This window comes from Paroedura picta, chromosome 6 (genome assembly GCF_049243985.1).
Source record: "Paroedura picta isolate Pp20150507F chromosome 6, Ppicta_v3.0, whole genome shotgun sequence".
NCBI classification, from domain to species: Eukaryota; Metazoa; Chordata; class Lepidosauria; order Squamata; family Gekkonidae; genus Paroedura; species Paroedura picta.
The window spans coordinates 22,940,328-22,963,574 of NC_135374.1; the positions used below are offsets into that span (position 1 = coordinate 22,940,328).

A 23,247-nucleotide genomic window follows, 5' to 3' on the forward strand; every position below is an offset into this window, starting at 1 on the left:
GAGCGTTAGGGCAGTGGTTGAGAGTAGAGGAGTAAACTACTCCCCCCACCGGGCCTCAGTAAAAGGCGTTGAGTGGTCCCCGGTGAATGGCCCCAGGTGTTGAGTGGTCCCCGGTGATAAAAAGGTTGGGGACCACTGCCTTAGAGGAAGGGCACAGTAAACATCCCACAGAATCTCTTAAGTTTAGAGAGTGCTCAAGAAACCCATTTCAGGGGTCCTCCATGGTTACTTTTACATAACAGTAAATACTAGAAGATACAGTCATGGGTCTCCCATATCTTGTCTCATTTCATCCTTAGTCTTAACTACCTTCCTGTAAAGCTACAGTCCACAGTTCTGCAGTAGATTTTCCTCTAGGGAACGAAAACATACACAAATCTGCTTCCTTGAGCTTCCTATCTTGGAGAGCATAAAACAATGCTAAAGATAACATTAAAGGCAGAGAAGGTCAAGCTGGAGGCAGTGCAAATGTTCATCACCAAAGCTTATCTGTAGCTCTGGACAACATACATGGCAGACCCAGAGATAGTATTCTTTGACTGCCAGCTTAATGAACACCAGTTGAACCCAAACAGTCTTTCTTCCTATCTCTTGTGCTGATTAGTGAGACAAGGCAACTTGTTGGCTCTTTCGCAAGTGATGGCTGGTGAAGGTTATGGCCCTGATTTCAGAGTCTACCTTTCACTGAACACAACTGAAGCTGCCATCAACTGCCAGTTCAAATGAAAAAGAAGAGTTGTTTTTTATACCCCACTTTTCTTTACCATGAGCCTCTTGTGGCGCAGAGTGGTAAGGCAGCCGTCTGAAAGCTTTGCCCATAAGGCTGGGAGTTCAATCCCAGCAGCCGGCTCAAGGTTGACTCAGCCTTCCATCCTTCCGAGGTCGGTAAAATGAGTACCCAGCTTGCTGGGGGGTAAACGGTCATGACTGGGGAAGGCACTGGCAAACCACCCCGTATTGAGTCTGCCATGAAAACGCTGGAGGGCGTCACCCCAAGGGTCAGACATGACTCAGTGCTTGCACAGAGGATAACTTTACCTTTACCTTTTTCTTTACCAGAAGGAATCTCAAAGCGGCTTACAATCACCCTCTCTTCCTCTCCCCTGTGAGGTAGGTGGGGCTGAGAGCCACCTTGTACTAAACACCAGAGAGGCCTACAAGTCAACCTCTCTGACCAATTATCATGAGGTGGCATCTCCAAGGAGAGGGGGAAACGGTTGGTTCCCCATGGACTGCAATGAACAAACCGCCAAAATGCTTGACCTCTTTCTTTAGAAATGTCTATAGGCCTACTGAGAATGCCAAAGCAAATAAATGCCAGCCAATAAAAATGTACAATGAAATACCAATACCTTTACTCAGCCCAGTTCCTTTTAACATTCTAGCTTAAAAGACATCATAAACTGCACTCCAGGACTTCAGGTTAAAGCAGGACTCAAACTAGAATAATTAGATGTGATTGCATATCTGAAGAAAACAGGTACTCCAATCTCACTTTAAAATACAGTTTCAGACTATATTTGAGACCTTTTAGTCCATTCATTTAACACCTGTAATGAGAAAGGAAACCTTACTATCAATGTAGATCCAGATGATCAGTGGTCCCCAACCTTTTTATCACCAGGGACCGGTAAACGCTTGACAATTTTACTGAGGCCCAGGGGGGGTAGTCTTTTGCCGAGGGACATTGCCGCCGTCAGAGCCCCTGCTCCGCTTGCTTTCCTGCTGGTGCCCCTGATTTCCCACCGCCCATTGGGAGACACTGCCAGCAGCACCAAAGGTGAGCCATCAGCAGAGTGGCAGGGCAGCCCCCGAGGTAGCAGCCGGGGAGGAGGACGAGGAGGAGCCGCAGCCCGGTATTGACTGATCCACGGACCGGGACTGGTCCCAAGACCGGGGTTGAGGCCCACTGATCTACATAATTCCCTGGGAGGCTCCCAGCTCAGCCCCATTTATTTGAAGCAAGAAACTGAAGACTGTGGGGACATGAATTCTGGATTTCTAAATATTATAAGGGACAGAAGAGAAAGGGACATGAGGCTCCTATTTGCTGTGGCAGCCATTCAACTCTTGTAAAATCTTGTTCCAATGTGAGCACTAAACAAGCTACACTCACTCCCCAACTTTCAGTGAATATACAAGAAATGTATTTTGCTCTAAATTCTGTGCCTGCATTCAAAAAACTGGGTTATAGATGCCTTTAATATATCCCCAAATAAAATAAATATCTCTGGTGGTTAATTAGCAGGACTGGATTGAGGCACTTTATTATTATTAGTGTGTATTCAAGTGATTTTGAGAATTTTCAGTGGTTCAGGGATCTGAAAAAAAAACCTAATCCAGGCCTGATATGTGCAGAGCAACAGTAATTTGCTGCTTTCATCAAGTGGGTCTCACAAACCACACTGGATTTTCCATTTTGCTATTTGGATGAGTTTTTAATATAGACATCTTTTTTGAATCTTTAATCCTGGTGAGACAAGAAAGGAAACAGCTTCTTATTATCCTAGTTCTGAAAGATTGGAGAGAGGGAGTAGTAAGAAGAGAATCTTCATCATGTGTTAAGGAACAGAACTTAATGGATGAAGACACAATGGCCTAACCACTCATAGGGATGTGTGAAACGACCTCCTAGTATGTAAATAAAAAGCTATGTGAGGAAAAGGGGACAATTTATGTTATGGTAGTAGTAATGTTTGTCATACACCATTCGCCCTAAAGAAATGCACAGGAGAATAGTCTAGGAATGTTTCATCTGATCTGGGCCACTATCTTGGTTGACCCAACCAAATTAAGTGCCAACTTTTAACACAGAAAGTCTCAGAAGTCTGTGCACTCCTGGCAACAGAAGCAGCCCATCTCGTATGATACATTTGCTCTTGTGTATCTTTCTCATGGACCAAGGCCCTTTTTTAATGAGATCCTTTCCTTTTAAAACTTTCCCATCTGTTTTGGCAGCCGTTTGATTCAATACATAAAGATGATATGGTGAATGGAATGAAAGTTATTGGATTCCCACCTCCCTCCCTGAAAATGATCAAATTTACCCAATTTCACTGAGTTTTGATACTTTCTTGCTGACACGGCATTTCTGACTCAAGAAACAGCTTCTGAACTTGAAACGGAATTACAAGCTAATTGGTCCAATATGCCGGCGAGTTCTTTTTGGCAAGGGTCTGTCACTTAATTCTCTTTGTCAGACAGTAATTTCATTTACATGGTTTACATTAGGGCATTCAAAGAGAAGGAAATTATTTTACAAATGCATTTTTACAATATTTATGCTAACTAACTGACCACAGGTTAAGACTATTAAGAACCCCTGATACACTAGGAATTAACTCTCAAACCAGCTCTCTCCAGAGCATGGGATGTTTTGTGACTGAAACACTTATTTAGGGTAGAGGAAGGATACATGATACAGTTATAAATACTGAGATGCAATTATCTAAGTCACGGTTATATACTCAGAATTCCCTCACATAATGCGGTCCTGTTGCCACAGCTGTGTGGAAGAAGGAATGCATCAGCTTAGTGGTCCACACCAAATCATGTTGAAGCCCACATATAATTCTACGTTCCCCTCCTCTCCACATCTTGCAGGACGGTTACCCTATAAACCCACAAAGCTGTGGAGTTTGTTTAATTCTTGTTCCAAGTAGCTGTGGCAATACCGTCACTCCACATGGAAGGATTCTGAATGTATGAGCCCATCTTAAAGCCTCTTTCTGACACTAGGCACACTTGAGCTCACAAATAAAACATCATTATTATTATTGAGATTTATTACCCACTGCTATCTCACAGCATCTCACAATATGATTAAAAACCTATTTACATATGAAACCCAAAAGCCTGGTCCAGCGATGAGACAGTCTATTGAAAAACAAAACAAAAACAAATCCTATCCCACCCACTACCCTCCCCCCCCCCAGCACCAGGAGAGTATAACATTTGGGGTGCCGATGTTCCTAATATAGATGGTGTTCAGTCTAAGAGGAAGGGCCCCCCACTCATCCATGCCTTGGCCTCAACCAAAGACCTGGCAGAAGAACTCCTTACGGCCCTGCGGAACTGTGCAAGCTCCTGCAAGGCCTTCACAACATATCAAGCAGAGCACTAGAATCCTTTGGCGTATGTACACTCCTTCCTTCCTTCCTTCCTTCCTTCCTTCCTTCCTTCCTTCCTTCCTTCCTTCCTTCCTTCCTTCCTTCCTTCCTTCCTTCCTTCCTCCCTCCCTCCCTCCCTCCCTTCCTTCCTTCCTTCCTCCCTCCCTCCCTCCCTCCCTTCCTTCCTTCAATCAATGCTTTTATACCCTGCCACTCTCGACAATGTTGGCTCGAGGCGGCTTACAATATAAAACACGATCACAAAGTCCCCATAAAACCCCTCGAAAATACAATATCAATACCAATATATGCAATATCAAGATGGAGGTGTAACTCTAATGGCTCAGAAACCCAACTCAGCTGTTCCAGCCTGGCTGATGACATGGCCCCACAGGTGTAACACCAATATTAACCCACAGGTTCAACGTAGGGCAACATAGCGCGGGACCCACTGATCTACTTAGGCACTCAAGAGATTCAGGAACTAAACCATTAAACCTAATTTGTAATTCTTCATAATTATACGTTGAGGGCTGAAGCATTGCAAACTGTGTCACACAGAGCGTCCGTTTCTGAAGGAATAAAAGCAACAAGAGGTATTAGCTTGCTCTTTTTGCAGCCAAACGCTTGCAAAACCTTCCTGACCATTGCCCAGTACTCGAGGCCAAAGCTTTCAATAAAGATGGGCTCCTCTCTAATGGTCCACCGTGCAGCATACATTACAACCTTGTAAGGAAGACTAGCGTGGATTTGTCTTTGTGGCTGGTTCTTTTGCAAATCTTGAGATTAACATATTAAATTAGGAATCCCAAAACAAGGAGTCCATCATGGATTAAAGCTCTGGAAGGAGCATACCCATGAGCAATTCAGTTTGCATTTTCCTTACACAGCAGGGGGGTAAAATATGGAATATACTGTCAGTAACAGCAGTAAAAACTAGGGCTTGTAAATTGGCAAAAGTGACATATGGACCCATATTTCAAAAAGAGACAGACAAAATATCAAGAAACAGACTATTACTTGGACATCTTCAGATTAGGGTGACATACAATTGCATAAACCATACATCACTACAGATTTTTTTTTCTCAGCACGATTTAGAAAAGGCAGAAATAGGAACTTGACGGGCTATTTTCATGATCCTGCTTTACAGCTTTCATCATGGAAAGATACAGCTGAGATATTCTTCCTTGATTTCTCTACGTTGATTAGTATATTTGCATACTGGCAGCTGACCATGTGAAATAACCTCATTGAAAAGGGCTGGTTTGGGGCTGCATATTTTATTTCTGATTATCCATTCATACATTAAACCCACCAAGTAACACTGCAATAACACCTCTGCAAGGCAAACCAAGGTAGAGTCAAAACTAGAAACAAAACTCTGAAATAATGCCCCAAATCCATCAAGTAACAGACATCTGTATTTTATGTATTTCAGTTCTCATACCAAAATAATATATGCTACTGGAGTTCCAGAGCCCTTGGATCTAACATGCCATGCTAGACGTTGAAATGGCAGAACACATTTTCAGGTACATGAGACAGAGATCAAAACTTGGCCATGCTAGAGAAAAGGGAAGTCCATCAGGCCTCAATTGGGGCCAGGCCTTTTCGGCCCTGGCCCCAACCTGGTGGAATGAGCTCCTGGAAGAGCTGAGGGCCCTGACGGAACTGACTCAGTTCTGCAGGGCCTGTAAGGTGGAGCTCTTCCGCCAGGTGTTTGGTTGAGGCCAGGGCAGCAGCACATTCCATCTAGGGCCACTCCTCAAAACCTTGACACCTCATGCTGTTAGAAGATCGCGGCTGGAACTAACTGTGATATATATTGTATTTATATTTCTGTATGATGCTGCTGCTGGGTTATTTTATGGTGGTTTTAATGTTATGGATTTTATTGTATTAAAATGTTGTAAGCTGCCATGAGCTATTGACTCTGGGTGGCAGCGTAGAAAGATAGGCCAGCTGGTCGGTCGGTCGGTCAGTGAATGAATGACTGAATGACAAATAAACATCAGACTCTTGATGGCTGATTATTACAAGCACATTGGGTACTCAGATTCCTCTTTAGTATGAATAGTATCCAGACTCATGAGTGGCATCTATACCCAGCAAATACATATCCCATATGTGTATTTTAGAGTGGAATAGTGAATTAAAAAATCATGCATGTGCACTTAATTATGTGATTTGACACAGATGTGTTTTGCACTGAAGTATTCACAACTAAGGACCAAAAAAACAAACCCATCCCATCCCAAGCAGAACACTCTTATAGGAGAGTTTATGGCTTGACAAGTGAATCATCAAATGCTTAGAAGAAGGAAAATCAACATGGGCACACTTGAAGGGTAGTCAACCCATATTATATTATATTATATTATATTGTATTGTATTGTATTGTATTGTATTGTATTGTATTGTATTGAATTGTATAATAATAATAATAATAATAATAATAATAATAATAATAATAATAATAATAATAATAATTACAATGTGAGTTTTCTGGTGCAACTGATAATGCATTTTGATAGGCATAATGCTATTCGCTTTGACTGAATTCAGTTTAGGGTGAAAATATTTCAGCCCTCCTAGGGTTTTTTGTTTTGTTTTACAAAGAGCACTCTCTATGGGAGAGGTTGACATTTTGTCATTTGTTCACATGGAATTTATTCTTTACATGGGCTCTTTCAGTGCCAAGGTCATATAAACAAGAAAACATGAGAACAAATATATAGTTTGTCCAAGGAAAGGGTCAGGGACTCTCCAATTCATTCTTTTTTGACATGGAAACTTTATCTGCTGTACCAGGAAGATACAAGGCTTTGAACTTTTCACTAGCGCCAACATTACCCCACCCCTTTGATCTGGCCTTCTCTCCATTTTTCTAATCATGACACAAGATAAATATTCCTGTGTTGTTCTATACTTGTAATCAGCTGTAGTTAATGGTTCTTACCTGTATGTCATAAGAGAAGCTTCATCTCAATTCTAGAGAAAGGTATCAGTCTAATAGATGTGAAGCACATCTCTTGCTAATATAAACATTTTGGTAATAGTAGAGTATAAAATCAACTGCAAACATAATGAAGCAATAATTAGTCACTAGCACAGAGGGAGATCTGTGATGGCTTCAAGGCACAGATCTGAGATGACCACAAGGCTAAACATGCTGCAGAGAGGCTCCCCAAGGAAATGGCAAGCCCTCCATGACAGCATCATTTAGACAGGGGCTTCAGATGATGCCAAAGCAGATGGAAGATGAGGTACCAGTTCCATGTTCTTCTTATTGCTACATATTTAGCCAGGGTCCCCACTCTGTTCTGAGAAACAGTGGGAAGTGAGTTGCAGGTTCTCCATGCCTGAGTGCATAATGCCTAGTTTGGAGCAAGACTGTGGCATGCATGGAGAAGGGTCTTCAGCCTTCAGCCACATGACTCTTTTCTAACCAGAAACAGTTCCCGGGATGGGTACCAGTTGTCCTATAGGGGGAGGGGAACCATGGGTACATTTTCCCCACAGAGCAATGAACTTATAGTGCCCTTACCAGTAGCCTTCTCTGAAAGTAAATATGAAACAAGTTGGACAAGTCGAGGTACAGGAAGCAAATGGCACGAGTACTTCTTGTTCACCCTCTTCCCTCCTCCATTTGCATCCAACCTGAAGTCACTCTGCAAAACGGAGCTCTTCCGCCAGGCCTTTGGCTGAGTCTAGTGCTAAGAACAACATGGCCCCTCCTCAGGTTTGGTTTGCTATCCCATCTATATCTCCACCTCTAGAGAGGTCTGCTTGGGGGAGGGAATTTCAGCCGCCAGTCTTGTGCCCTGTAGGGGGCCTTGTGGCCTCAGGGCTAAACGGGGTTTTCATATAGGGTTTTTTTAATGGTTGCAAGCCACTGTGAGTCTTTGGAAAGTGGCAGGATATAAGTTCAATAAATAATAATAATAAATAAAGACTGAACACCTTTTGAGCCCTGTGAAGAAAGGCATTTTTTTTTCTTTGGAGGTCTGAAATGAGTAAAACTTTCATTCTGAGTTTCACGGGTTTTTCCCTCTCTCTCTCTCGGCAGAGAATAGGCAGCAGGGGGGGGGGGTCAATTCAACGGCAATTCAACATACAAATTCTAATAGGTCTAGCTCAGGCTTTCTCAACCAGGGTTTTGTGAGGGCTTTCACATCACCTACAACCTGATCCTGACTAGAGATGCTTAATTTGAGCATAAGCAGACAAGCTGCTCTTTTAGGATGGCACGGTCACGTTTCTGCCAGGTTATATTTTTTATATTTTTGTCCATTAATTCAGTGTGCATACGGACCCCTCATTAGGATGTCACTATGAAGAGGTATTTCACAATAGCAGCACACACGACTCCAGTAAGAAAGAGGCTCTAGTAAGAAGTACTTTACATGATTGCACCTGTGGATTTTCAAAGGTTGCAATTAAAACCAAAAATAATTTTGCTATTGATTTCAATAGGGTTTGGAACTGTTTTTAGGACTTCCAGCTCAAGAAACTGAGTATAATAGGATAAACATATGGCTTCAGCCACAGCATTTTATATGTAGGCGCATTTCCTGTGTACACCATTATATTCTAAGTTTTATTTAAAATTAAGCCATGGTATAATACAACAAAGAGCCTCTTGTGGTGCAGAGTGGTAAAGCAGCAGACATGCAGTCTGAAAGCTCTGCCCATGAGGCTGGGAGTTCAATCCCAGCAGCCGGCTCAAGGTTGACTCAGCCTTCCATCCTTCCGAGGTTGGTAAAAGAGTACCCAGCTTGCTGGGGGGTAAACGGTAATGACTGGGGAAGGCACTGGCAAACCACCCCGTATTGAGTCTGCCATGAAAATGCTAGAGGGCATTACCCCAAGGATCAGACATGACTCAGTGCTTGCGCAGGGGATACCTTTACCTTTACTTTTACCTTTACCTTTACCTTTATAATACAACAGCAACCGATGGGCACTGGATACTTCAAAATACTCTTCTACAGTTACACAGGGAAAGTGCATAAAAATCAGACAAACTCTAGCAAATGGAATGCTAATGCCAGTTGCCACCACTCCCTGCTCAAGGACAAGCATTTACATTTTTAGTGGCTTGAGAAATATGTTGAAACACGACCCAGAGGTCTCCGGAGGAGGGAGCAGAGGGCACTGGGTTTTTCTCAGACATTTCTTCACTGTTTACTTAACCCAAGCTTGTTCCCTTTCTAAAAGCAGCCTTCTGTAACTCCTGAGTCTGGCTATCCTCAAGCTTCATCCGTTACAACAATCTCCCCCCTTCACTAAGAAGAAACAAAAAAAAGGTTCACAAGGTGACCTCGAAGAAGCATTCCTGGGTGGTTCAATTACTCCAGGCTTGCTGAGAGTATTCTTCAGGTGTTAAACCTCCAGTGAAGTTTAGCAGAAAAATTAGAAATAGTTCACATGGGGCCCAGGAGGATAAATTAGCTGTGGTGTGGGCCATGGATGCCACCATGCACATGTACTCTCCTTCTCCGCACATGAGTTGTAACGCGAACTGAAGCATATGCACTCTCATGCAAACAGGACCTAAGCACATTTTATGTGGAGCAGAGGAGGGCAATAGAACAAGGTTTGAGACCAGGAGTACCTTTAAGACCAACAGAGTTTTATTCAAGGTATAAGCAATCATGTGCAGGCCCACATCCTCAGATACAATGAAATGGGAATTATCAGTGCATACATACAGACAGAGGGTGAGAAGTAAATTAGCATATAGCATTATAAAGGAAGGCAATGTAAGTCCTATAATGTCATATTCTTCTAAGTCCATTGAAATCAGTGGGTCTAACTGTATTTAGGAAGTGCATTCCAGGTGTCCAGACACATAAGCTCTAGGGCAGGAGTGGCCAAACTGTGGCTCTCCAGGTATAAGCAGACTACATTTCCCATGAGCCCCTATCAATTAACCATGCTATCAAGGGCTCATGGGAATTATAGTCCATGAACATCTGAAAAGTCACCGTTTCCCCGCCCCTGCTCTAGGGGATGCTGACAAAAGAGTCCCTGGATGAAAACAAAGCAAATCAGCGCAATTGTAAGAAAAGTCACACCCCTCTAAACCAAGATAAGTGGACAGCTGTGTTGGTCTGAAGTAGCACAAGACAAATTGAGTCCAAAGGTGCCATTGGTCTCAAATTTTGTTGTCCTTCCAAACCAGTTTTGCTTAGTAGGCTGTAACACTGTTTAGGATTGGCCACTCTGATGATCATACAAGGGAACAATCATGTACTCAATACATTTTTTTTTAAAGACAGCAATTCAGAAATAAGCTCAGAGGATATAAAAAACAGCCAGAACCTTTTGGAATCTTAGGAGGCATTTGTGTGAGCGGACGGAAGAATGCAGCAACCATCCTCAAAGCATGCAAGCCTAGGAACATTTGGAAACTGCACGGTTCAACTGCTCGCCATTTTCAGCAGCCGCAGACTATACGCTATGTTAGAAATTACAACTCATGAAACCATACTTGGCTCAAAATATATTTAATGATATCTTTAATGGGGAAAACCCCAAGGAACCTCTGAGCAGAACACGCATTAACCGTAGGTTTTTACCGCCATCTGTGAATTTGTGGTTTTGATAATCTTATTGTATGGAACTATATGTTCGATGTTTTAATGGAATTTTATGGGGTATGCTTTTTACTGTTGTGCCGTCTCAAAGACGCCTTAGTCAAGAGGCGGGATATAAATTAAATTATAAATAAATGTCAACAACCTGCATAAGAATTTGAGACATATACTATATTATAATGAGAAATCTTCCTCTTATTATCACACCTCAGTTGGGGCACCACACATATGAAAGCCCAGCCATTCTTAAACATGGTGATTAATGGTTTATTGCTTCAGCTTCCTGTAAATTATGCAGACTGGGAAGAACAATCGAAATATTTAAACTGGACTAAGAGTGCCACCCTCTAAAAAGATCACTAAATTACCTTAAAAATCCACTTGCATTACCTGATGTTACTGTGTTTTATTAAGTTCAGAAACTTTGTAAACATCCCAGCACACTCTCACAGCACACTCTCATATCTTCCCCATTCCACCCACCCCAATTCCTAATAGAGTCCTCACATGAACACCTTGGAGGGCCCATTACCAGCCAGTGCTGAGGCAGCTGCATTGGCTTCTGGTTACTGCCCGGATCAGGTTCAAGGTTTTGGTATTAACCTTTAAGGCCATACACAGTCTGGCCCCCATATATCTACGAGACCACCTGTCTCCTTATGTCCCGCACAGGTTTCTTTGCTCTGCAGGTGCAAATCTGTTGGAGGTTCCTGGCCCGAGGGAGGTTCACCTGGCCTCAACCAGGGCCAGGGCCTTTTCAGTACTGGCCCCAACCTGGTGGAATGAGTTCCTAGGAGAGCTGAAGGCCCTGATGGAACTTTCCCAGTTCCACAAGGCCTGCAAGATGCAGCTCTTCCACCAAGTCTTTGATTGAGACCAGGGCAAGTAAGAATTGAGCCCCTCATTGAGTTAGCCAGGTTATAAGCCACCAAGGTGCACTCTCCTGGAGGCTATTCTTGTAGCCTGTGAGCGGGAAAGGGTGTGGTTATGTTGCCATCAAGGGTGGGTTTTAATGGGTTTTTAATAGGATTTTGGGGGGGTTTGAGGATTGTTATCCTCCATGAGCCACTATGTGGGAGTGGTGGAATATAAATGTACTTAAAAATAAAAATAAATAAAACTGGTTTCTCTTGCAGTTCTTTTTTCAATGCAACATGTATTTGCAGCAAAGCCTCTATTCTATTATCTGAACTAAGTTTTTCACATTGACACCTTCTGGCGCAACCTACCAGCCTGCCAAAATCCGCCCAGAAAAGGCAGACTGTGTGTGTGTGTGTGTGTGTGTTTTTTTTATTGCATCTCAATGGGGAAACACTTCCATGATTGAAGGTACCTGCATTGGGGCACTTTATTTATGCTCTGCCTTGTGTGTGTGTCTGTGTTTTTTGGTTGGTCATCTCTCTCTGACTCTCTTTCCATCCCGAGAAAGCCGGGGTCAGGTCCCCTCCAATACCAAAGGCAATGGCGGATGCCTTACATAACAGTAAATGGGGACTTACTCTCACACAAAGAAAGTGAGCAAACAAGACTGCTCAAATGCTTCAGTGCCTGTGCAAAAAACCACAGCCCAATCTGGAACAGATGGACACATTGTATTAACAGGTAGGGTTGCTGGCTCTGGGTTGGGAAATACCTGGAGATTTGGGAGGTGGAGCTTAAAGAGGGAAGGGTTGGGGGGAGGGACCTCAATGGAGGATAATGCTATAAAATCCACCTTCCAAAGCAGCCATTTTCTCCAGGTCAACTGATCTCTATTCTTGATACTTAGTTTACCAACTACATATTCTATTTCAATTAATAAAAGACCACCTTATTATACAAATTGTAAACCAGCAAATTGCACAGTCTGAACAGATCCCACAATCATCAGAAGTAGCACAGCATGCACAAAAACACAGTCTAAAATGCCTAGGTTAGGAGGGGGCCCTTGTACTTCGCCACATATAATACAACTGCAACTCTGTCTGTTGCTCATGGTTTGAGCCGATTTTAACTCGATCCCACTTTTTCAGAAGTTTGACTGGCAGGGTAAAATTTGTCTAAACCCCTTGAACATCTGTTGACATACCACATGCCAATGAACGCATGAAGGTGTCTTATACCAAATCAGACCACTGATCCATTAAGGTTAATACTGTCTCCTCAGAATGGCGGCAGCTCTCCAGAGTCTCAGACAGAGGCCTACCACATCACCTACAACCTGCCCCCTTTTAACCAGAGGTGTCAAGGATTGAGCCTGGGACCTTCTTCATGCCAAGCAGATGCTCTACCACTGAGCCACAACCCCTCCACATACAAACAGCTTATCACCTATTGAACTGCACTGTGGGAAGTACAAAATGTAAGACTCTAAGTCAACTAGGAGGGTAACTATTCCAGTCACTAGTCAAAAGTTCATAGGATTCTTACCTCAATAATGTACAGGACCACGTTCTTATAAAAGCAATACAATATGCACTTTGTCACTCGGTTGTAACTCCAGGCTCCATGGACAAGTAATAACTTCTCCAAGTATGAGAACTGGAAAAGAAAAAATAGGAAATTATTAAATTCTGTATTTTTATCTCTTTACATGTGAAGCAAAAGGAACTTGTTAGCAATCAAAGTTATATAATGTTCACTTTGGATGGTATGGATTCAAGATTGATTCAGATGACTTTTGAACTACCAAACTGTGAGTTTTTCTTGCAGTCACCATACGCAATACCAAACTGCTGTCATGCTAATTCCATTTAGGATCTTTCCCCAATATCTGGCTCTACACAGACCCATCATGGCCAGACTGAATAAGAGTCTTGTAAGGAGATACACAGAACAAACATGCACTCCTGGGGATAATCCACATTAGTTTTATATCATTTTATAACTTTTGGACAGTACTTTTTATTAGAACTCCTCAGGGCACTTATTCTCATGCATGCATCCTTATCCATTGTTGTTCCTCTATATATTTCTGAAACAGCCTAGGGGGTGGGACGTGTCTGCCTGTCCAAGTTGGAATAGGGCCAATCAGGGTGCAGCCGGACTCTAGCCTCTTTGCTCTCAGATGCATCAGTGCTTGGAGCCAGTAAGGGGAGAGGCCTTGGGCAAAGGATCGTGGTGGAGGGCCTCCTAACGAGGGCCTCTTGGCTTACTAGGCTGGGCCTGCTGATGAGGGCCTCCCAGCCTGCTGATTGCTTGTTAAGGACTGCTAAGAAGCTGAGTAACTGACTGCTAAGGAGCTCTGTCCCAGTCCTGCTAACGAGCTGCCCAGCCCCCACCCACCCCACTTGATCTGGCTGCAAGCTGCTGCCCAAGCCTACCTTAAGCTGCCTGGCCAAGGGAGGGGACCCTTTCAAGGCACGTTCTTAGGAACGGGCTTTGAAGCTAGTTCATAATAATTTATCAATTTCAAGATTCCCCCCTCCCTTTGCTGGCATTCCTTTAGTGTTCCCTTATAATATTTTTGCACAGAGCTTGCAAAATCTCTCCTTTGGTCGCATTTATGATTCTATGACTTGAGAACAGTCCTTATAAGTTTGCAATGCGATTGACACTTTTGCTGGTTCGTGGATCATGAACTGGGCCCATCACTGGCCACAAACCATCACAAATCACATTTCCATCCCTAATTTTCACCCTTCCTAAGTAACAGAACTGGAGATGAGTGGCTCATGGTGAGATTATTTGCAAGATCAAGTTCCATACAGATCTGTGTTCCAGAATGACTGCCTTAAAGCCACTGCATGGTAAAAAAAAAATTGATAACTAATATTTTTAAATATCAGAGCCTAATTCTATGAGACTGCCTCAGAATTGTAAATCTGATTCCAGTGAGATATGCACCAAATTGCAGTGAAAGTAATTGTGTATTATCTTCTGAGTTCATTTATGGTCAAAATGGACAAGACAATAGGAGACCCAGGTTCAGATCTTCTACTATTCCAGTAGCAAAGTAATGAAGCCTTTCTCCAGTGTAAGTAGAATCATCGAATAATAGAATTAGAATGTGCCATACAGGCCATCTAGTCTAGCTCAAGGTCAGCCTAAAGCATCCAGGATAAGTATCTGACCAGCTGCTTGAAGACTGTCAGTGAGGGGGAGCTCCCCACCTCCTTGATCTGACTTCAGTGTTTCTGTGGTTAAATTACCTTTTCAACTGGAGGAAGGTTCCTTAGACTGGAGGAAAACTTCAGATTTTGCTGAGTGAAATGGTAGGACACAAGCTAGCATCTACAAAAGAAAACCAATCATGGAGAGCCCCATTTCACATTAAAGGCAAGGGAAGGGAATAAGGAGAGATTATGGGGAGAAAGTTTTGCTCCTCCAGTTCAACACGGCTTTGCTTACAGCTGATCTCTCCCCCCCCCCACCCATGCTACTATTAACACACTAAAGAGAAAAGACAATCAAGACCTGTTGATTTTGCTTTAATAATGCGCATGGAGAGCTCTGATATCTATCTCACCTACTTATTCTTCATCTCACCTTTTTGCCAGGGAACGCAGGGCGCTGTACGGATAAGGCGAAGAGACAGAGTCTTGCCCAAGGCTATCCAACAAGCTTCATGGCTTAGCCGACATTTGAAATCTAGGCTTCGTTAGCTGTCTACCGGGCCAATGTAACCTATCGCTTTTCAGCTCTCGAGGCACTCTCCCTCAGCCAGTAGCGAAATATGGGCTCAAAGTATTCTGAGGCCCCCGATAATCTCAGAATGGATCTTATAACGTGCAGAGCAGTTTAGTATCAACAGTGGAAAACACTTAGACCTGGCAGATGTTGAAAGAAAGTTAGAAAAGCGAGGGGGTGAGGCTAGCTGGCAATCATGTATATCTGCATGCGCTCAGATGTCAATGGTGTGGTAGGATTTTTTTTGTCCCAATACACATATTGAAGCAGTCCCACACATACCTCCTGACAGGAAGAAAAATTACAGTGCGGCACTAATGTTCTATTTCCAGGTTAGAAAAGTGTGGGAGACTGTACCTTTTCCTCCTAGAGGAGAATGGGCCCGTGTATTTGAGAAGGCAACTTGGGATTCAGCCCTGAATTGGGCCTGTGGTGCTTGTCACCTTGCAGAATCAATCATTGCGTAGTTGGGGACCGTGAGGTGGCGGCTGGCCAGGGCTTGCCTCAGGCATCCCACAGACTGCCAGCCCTCATTATCTCAACGAAATACAGGACGTGAAACGCAGGAAAAGGGAATATAATCTAGTCCTTCCTCCACCCTCCAGGAAGCATGAGATCAATATTCATATAATAAGAATGTCTATGAGTCGTAGAAGAAGAAAAGTGATATTTGAACGGAATAGAGTCCTCTGAATAACAATAAAATCTGCATTCAATTTCTGAATTGCCTGAGAAAAATGTTTTCTATATGTATATTTTTAGGTACTATAGAACTGGGTTAGCAGGGCACACTGAACACTTTGAGGACAAAAGATGCTTCCAAAGTATATTCTTTTCCCACGCGTCTGCAGGAGTTATTCTTTGAGCAACAGGTCAAATTTCTCTTGTATTTGTTTGGCTTATGCCCATGGGCTCTTTGGGCATGCTTCAGATTTTTCCATATGGAGCCACGTTTCGCATCACTGGATCAGAAGTATCTTTTTAAGGATTAGGAGGCAGGGTTCAGCGTCAACACTTGTGACTCCACCATCATTACTATGTCTGCGAGAAAGGAATAAATCGTCCCCATGAAGGAGAGTTTCTTTTAAAAACCCTCCAAGGCTTATTCTAACCTGTAGCATCACAGAACCTGTTTTCACACTGGATCCCCTTCATGCAGATGCACTGGATGGAAAAACAGAGGAAGGGACAAACCATGTGGCATTCCTATGTGCAGGAAGGCAACCTTGAGCTAGGCAGACCAATAATGATTTCGACCAAATGAATCTCCATGGAATCTCCAGCACATGAGTTCTGCCTTCAGATTGCCAATGCTTGTTGGCAAGACAGAGGAATGTGCAATGCAAGCTCACTGCTAGTGGAGAGTGACGCATGTCTCAGGGGGCTGGAGTCCAAAAAAGAGGGAATTGGCCTCCAATCATTTGTGCTTGTGTGTCTTCCTTTGATCATGTTCTCCAAGCTCAATTTCCCTTTTTCATTGTTGTTGTTGTTAGGTGCGAAGTCGTGTCCGACCCATCGCGACCCCGTGGACAATGATCCTCCAGGCCTTCCTGTCCTCTACCATTCCTCGAAGTCCATTTAAGTTTGCACCTACTGCTTCAGTGACTCCATCCAGCCACCTCATTCTCTGTCGTCCCCTTCTTCTTTTGCCCTCGATCGCTCCCAGCATTAGGCTCTTCTCCAGGGAGTCCTTCCTTCTCATGAGGTGGCCAAAGTAGTTGAGTTTCATCTTCAGGATCTGGCCTTATAAGGAGCAGGCAGGGCTGATCTCCTCTAGGACTGACCAGTTTGTTCGCCTTGCAGTCCAAGGGACTCACAAGAGTCTTCTCCAGCACCAGAGTTGAAAAGTCTCAATTCTTTGACGCTCGGCCTTCCTTATGGTCCAACTTTCGCAGCCATACATTGCAAATGGGAATACCATAGCCTTGACTAGACACACTTTTGTTGGCAGGGTGATGTCTCTGCTTTTTAGGATGCTGTCTAGATTTGCCATAGCTTTCCTCCCCAGGAGCAAGTGTCTTTTCATTTCTTTGCTGCAGTCCCCATCTGCAGTGATCTTGTAGCCCAGGAAAATAAAATCTGTCACTATCTCCATTTCTTCCCCATCAATTTGCCAGGAATTGAGAGGGCCGGATGCCATGATCTTTGTTTTCTTGATGTTGAGTTTCAAGCCACCCTTTGCACTCTCCTCCTTCACCTGCATCAATAGGCTCTTTTTCATAGGAGAGCTTAATTATTTTTGGAAGGGAAGGGACAGGTGGCTATAGCCAGTCTCTCTCAATAGGCAGAGCTGCCGTATTCTCAGGTGTGGCTACAAAGAAAGGACACTGGATATTGGGATCCAAGACTTTTTGGAAATACTGGATTTTGAGGGGGAAAGGGGTCCAATACACCCAAACTGGAAAAAAAAACCTATTAAAAAAGATTCCAGACCCCTAGAAGAAACCTGAGCCTTCAGGAGAAGATGGCTCATGTCCCAGTGTCATGGCACAGATCCCAAGCGCTTCTGAGGAATCTGCTTTAGGCCAGCAGCCTCAAAAGAAGGAGAAAGGAAAAAAATTCATCTGGCCTCTGGGTCAGCAATGAGGTGTTTATGCTGCCTGCACAGCCAATACCTCTGTCAACAGGATATGGCAGCTGCTCTCCTGGGTGACTCTGACCTGTGCTATCGCGTAATCTGAGGAGTTGGTTGCTTGCATGCCTTCGTTGCCGCTGATCCCCACTCCAACGTGAGCAGTCTGGATCATCCCCACATCGTTGGCACCGTCCCCAATGGCTAGGGTGATGGCATTCACGTGCTTCTTGACCATGTCGACAATTTCAGACTTCTGCAGAGGAGACACCCTAGGATGGAAGAAGGGGGGGGAAAAAAACATCAGTCGCGTTTCCCACATGCTGCGCTATGTGTGACTTTCCAGAGGGACAGCTGTAATCTAGATTTAGACATATTAAAAAGGGCAGTTACTGGAAAGTTTCCTAGTCCGACACTTAAAGCTTTAGAATGAGTGCCAAAGATTTCCCTCCCTCCCCCTCCGCACACCTAGAAGGAGCACAGAGCACCATTCCTTCTCTGTAAGTAAATAACATACGTACAGGTTGAAAGCGAGAATCCTTGATGGGTTTTAAGAGCTTTGCAACGGAGTAATGTATGTGGCTGTGTGAATGTAATGCTCATCAGCAATACCAGACTGAACGATTTTGACTACTGAAAAAGCCCTTACTTTTAACATTTGCACCACGGAAGTTCAAATTTTCCCCTTTGTTCTTAAGTAGGGCCCCCATCTTGATTTGGAATCTCCACCTCTCGGCTCTGATGCATATTCTTTATTCCATCTCTCTGCCAAAGTTTCGAGACAGATGCTCACTATGCGTGGCAGTTCCGGGCATGCGCGTTTGGTCAGGTGCAGCCGCAAACGCACATGCGCGGCAGTTCCGCGTATGCGTGCATGCTCGGAAGTGCTACGCATGCGCGTTTGCAGCCACGCATGTGCACCATGCGTGGCTGCACGATCGCCCTCCCCACCACCGCTGGTCCGCAGCCTTGGAAAGGTTGGGGAGGGGACCACTGCTATAAAGCACAGGGTTCTTTCAACATACAACCTTTTATCCATTGAGCAGATTTGATACAAAGAACTAGGAGCTACATACATACGAATGACTTGTGTCTCATGTTATACATGCAAAGCAGGGACTGCGTCTTACTTGTGATGAGAACCATGGACTTTGGTAATTATTTGCAAATTGCTTTTTTGCACGTGGATTACCTGTGAACCCTACAAGGATGGTTCAACACCATACAAGTATAGTATTGATTTCTTTAGAGCATTTAGAATCTGCCTCACAACTGAAACTGTAGAGGTGGCTCAGGAAAATATGGTAATGACAAAAATAATTACAAAATAAACCCAAGTATTAGTAATTGTAAAATGTATAAAACAACCACTAAGGGGCCAAGCAGCAGCTAAGGGAGACTTAGAACAGTGGAATAGTACTTAGAAGTGTTGTGCAGAAAACACCATTTATCACCTAATGCCTTGCAAAATAAATGTGTCTTCAGCCAACCTAAAAGACAAACCAGTAGGTGCTGGGTGATCATGTGTATGAAACGTATGGCACTGACAAGGCATCAGCACTGAGAGCCCCCTGTCCATCGGTCTCCCCTTGGACTTCCACAGAAATACACATACAGCAGCAGAGCCTTTGATGATGATCTTAACAGACAGCCAAGCTCAAGTGAGGAGTCTCATGCTCCATCTATGGCACCTGTGAGTCAAAGACCATTAGGAAGTTCAGCCAGGAGAGAGGTATGGGTAAAAGCCATGGGTAAAATGAATGAAAAGTCCAAAGCAGTTCCACCACCTGATCGTGTCATCCAAATCCAAACACCATGATTTAGAATACGCTACATGCTAATGTTATAAAGCAACATTTTCCCAACACCTTTGCTGGAAAAGCAATATTGCCTTCAGATATTTTTCACAGCTCCACATGAACAGTTTTAACTGTACCAAACTGGGACTGTTGCACAGAGAAGGCTGAAATGGAGCTGTGTACCATCCACTGTAAGGTGGATACAGGCAGAAACAGTGAGGTGGATCCAGGCTAAATTTATCAATGGCAGAACGGAACATTACTACGTCCCTCCTCCAACTGCAGTGGCCTGATTAGAGATGGATACAAATGAACTCACAAAAGAAAGTTTATGATAAATTTTGATTTGTTTGTGGATGTGCAAGGTGAACAGCTGCCACAAACGTCCATAAATTTTAAGACATTTTGTGGATATTCATGAAGAGAAGAAAGCAAGGATTTAAATCCATTTTAACTCCTGCTTTTTGCACAAGCAGGGGTCTAAACGGTGGAGTCATTTAAATGGTAGAGCCTGTTTTCTGTTCTGTGCCACTCTGTTTTTTGTAGGGAGCAAAAGCAGGTATTTAAATGGCTCAGAGCTCTTGTACTTTCTACTCCCCAACAAAAGTGGCAGAGAGCAGAAAGCAGAGGTTTAAATGGCCTTTAAATAGTGCTTTAAATAGCAGAGCCATTTAACCCCCTGATTTTTGCTCCTTGCCACATTGCATGAGGAACAGAAAGCAGGAGTCACTAACCAATACAAACTGCTTCGGTTCAGAAACCGAACTCCCAGTTTGTGGTTCGGTTGCAAACCATGAACTGAGACGAACCACAAAAATACGATTCGTGCCGATTCCTAGCCCTGATGCTGTTCGTAGGGGATAGGGAATCCAGAGCAATGGCACAAAAGATGTTTGCAGCAGGAAACTGCCAATTTATTGGGATTCAACCTAATGTCCTATATTCTACCACTCTACAGAAGCCTCCAACTTGCCCAACTTTTCTCAACTTTTTTACTGCTGAGAAACCCCTGAGACACTCTTCAGCCTTTGAGAAATCCCAGAACTAGTGTTGTTGTGCAGATATGACCATAAATGTTTCACAAATCTTAATATATATATAACAATAAATTAACTCCCACCTATTCAGGAAACCCTTCCAGGGCTGTCAAGAAACCCCAGGGTTTCATGAAACCCTGGCTGAGAAAGCCTAAGGTAGGACACTGTCCAATGTTTTAGGCAGCAGCTTTGCACTATCAGAGCTGGTTCCATGTCAGATCCAAGGCTGTTGAGATGAATTTTTGCGAGCGATCTTAAGACCCACCCCTCACATGACAGGACTTTGTGCACAGCCATATATTGGTTTTGGAGAATCATAGAATAGAATCATAGAATCATAGAGTTGGAAGGGGCCATACAGGCCATCTAGTCCAACCCCCTGCTCAACGCAGGATTAGCCCTAAGCATCCTAAAGCACCCTCACAGTGTTTCTCACAGTGTTTGGTTAGCACTGGACACAATGATGGAAGACAGGTGGAATGTTTTGCCAGAGCTCTACAGCCTTAGACTGCTATTCTGCACCTGTTTGCTCCTATCTGCTTTCATCACTAAGCAGATGGCGTTTGGGGTGGGCATATGAGGATTAACACATGCTGCTAAAATGGTGCAAGGCCCTCGGTCTGCTGGTGACACTGACACAAAGCCACAGATTGTGATGCTGATCCTGTAACATTCATTTGTCTCTATAAGACCTTGTGTACCCATTTGCAACACAATATTCAAATCTTGGGTACTCTGTGAACCTTGAACCACCTGAGGTTCTGAATCCACACACCCTTGCTTATAAGGAGCAGTCCAGCAAAGTAACCTGATGCTTCTTTTCCCAGTCTTATCCTTATTTTCATACAAATGGCCACCAGTGCAGTCATGTCAAGAAAAGGGGGCGGGAAGCAAAACGGTCATGAATCATTTAATCCTAATATCTTCTTGCCTGGAATTCCCATTGAGGTAAGGGTTAAAACCTTGGAATATAATTTAGTCCAACCTTATTTCAAAACAATCTGCAGACCTTATTACTAAGAATCAAGCCACAGAGAGGTCAATGTATAATCAATAAATAAAGCGACTCCAACGGTCATTGGTATTAAATTCTAATGTTTCTGTACTCTGTTTCATTGAAATGCTGGCAAAGGTTATGCTTCATCCTTCACTGAAACCCATAAAGTGAGAATTCCAGACAGCGTTTGAGCCAAAACTGAGGTTTGCATATGTGGAGTGCATCAGTTATGTGCCTCAGGTGTCCCGTGAGCCAAGAAGGGAAGCCAGCTACCTTTACCCACATGAATAGCGGTAATTATTTCACTCGAAAGCAAGCCGCCCGCAACATCGTTGTGCTCTCATAAAACAGTCTTCAAATGCTTGAAAAAAAGAGATCTTAATAATTTTCATAGGTGCACATTTCCAAACCAGAATGCAGCACGGGGGAGGGGGAGACAGCTAAAGAAAAATGCTTTAACAGAGGCGGTTAACTTTTTTGCCACTGAGGAGTGCACTGGAAAGTTTTGGCATCAAACATTCAAAATTACCTCTGTGGCCTTAAATTGCAGCAAGATGCTTAGAGAGGGGGAATTGATGTGAGCTCTGTCTGCATCCACACAGTGAGCATTGGCCATTTGCTTGTCATCACTACTGTGAACGCAGAGAAATTTGCACTGGCAATGGAGTCCCCATGCAGGCATTTTATGTGCACCTACCTCCATCAGGTAGAGCTTCTTCCCTGCATTTTTTCCTCAGCCATGCCAGCAGGTGGTTTTTCTGGGCTAAACCCGCAGTAATCGCTAGTGAGCTATAACGTTATAATGGTATATTGTCATGATCTACTAGCTCTTCCGGGTTTCCGTTTTCATTTGTCTAGAAAGGGCCAAACGGTATGATTTGTTTTTAATTAGTGTGATCCAGGGCCAGCTTGGTGTAGTGGCTAGGAGCATGGACTTCTAATCTGGCATGCCAGGTTCGAATCTGCACTCCCCCACATGCAGCCAGCAGGGCGACCTTGGGCTCGCCACGGCACTGATAAAGCTGTTCTGACCGGGCAGTGATATCAGGGCTCTCTCAGCCTCACCCACCCCACATATTGTCTGTTGAGGGGAGAGGAAAGGGAAGGCGACTGTAAGCCGCTTTGAGTCTCCTTCGGGTAGAGAAAAGCGGCATATAAGAACCAACTCTTCTTCTTAGAACTATGCATAAGCATGCACTGAAAAGGTTAAACAAGAATCTTCAGACCTGACTTGTTTTCCCTGCAACCACACAGCAGTCAAGGGGAATATCATGTTTTTAAGCCCGCAGAGCCTTGATTCAGCTTGGGACTGTGGCATGAAGGGTTTCTGCCTACCTCTCCAGGCCAAGATAGCTGCCGGGGGGGCGGGGAGGAGAGGAGAGGAGAAGTTATTTTCATAAACTGGACCTGACGTTCTGTAGTTTGGCTCTAGATCATGAGCCCTTTCCATTGCTCACAATGGAAAAGGCTACAGACTTGTTTTGCTACAGTGTAACAGCAATTACTGTTTTGGTTTATTG

At 43.8% G+C, this 23,247-nt stretch overlaps 1 protein-coding gene across 8 annotated transcripts in view; it reads right to left on the reverse strand.

Moving 5' to 3' along the window:
• Window positions 1–23,247, reverse strand: part of ATP8A2 (ATPase phospholipid transporting 8A2) — a 369,499-nt gene that overhangs the window by 146,248 nt on the left and 200,004 nt on the right. For all 8 annotated transcript variants that reach the window (XM_077341745.1, XM_077341743.1, XM_077341744.1 and 5 more), the window contains 2 exons: window positions 17,983–18,166; window positions 13,124–13,234 (listed from right to left, as the gene is read on the reverse strand). In XM_077341745.1, coding sequence (XP_077197860.1) covers window positions 13,124–13,234; window positions 17,983–18,166 — 295 coding nt within the window. The remainder of the gene's footprint in view (window positions 1–13,123; window positions 13,235–17,982; window positions 18,167–23,247) is intronic.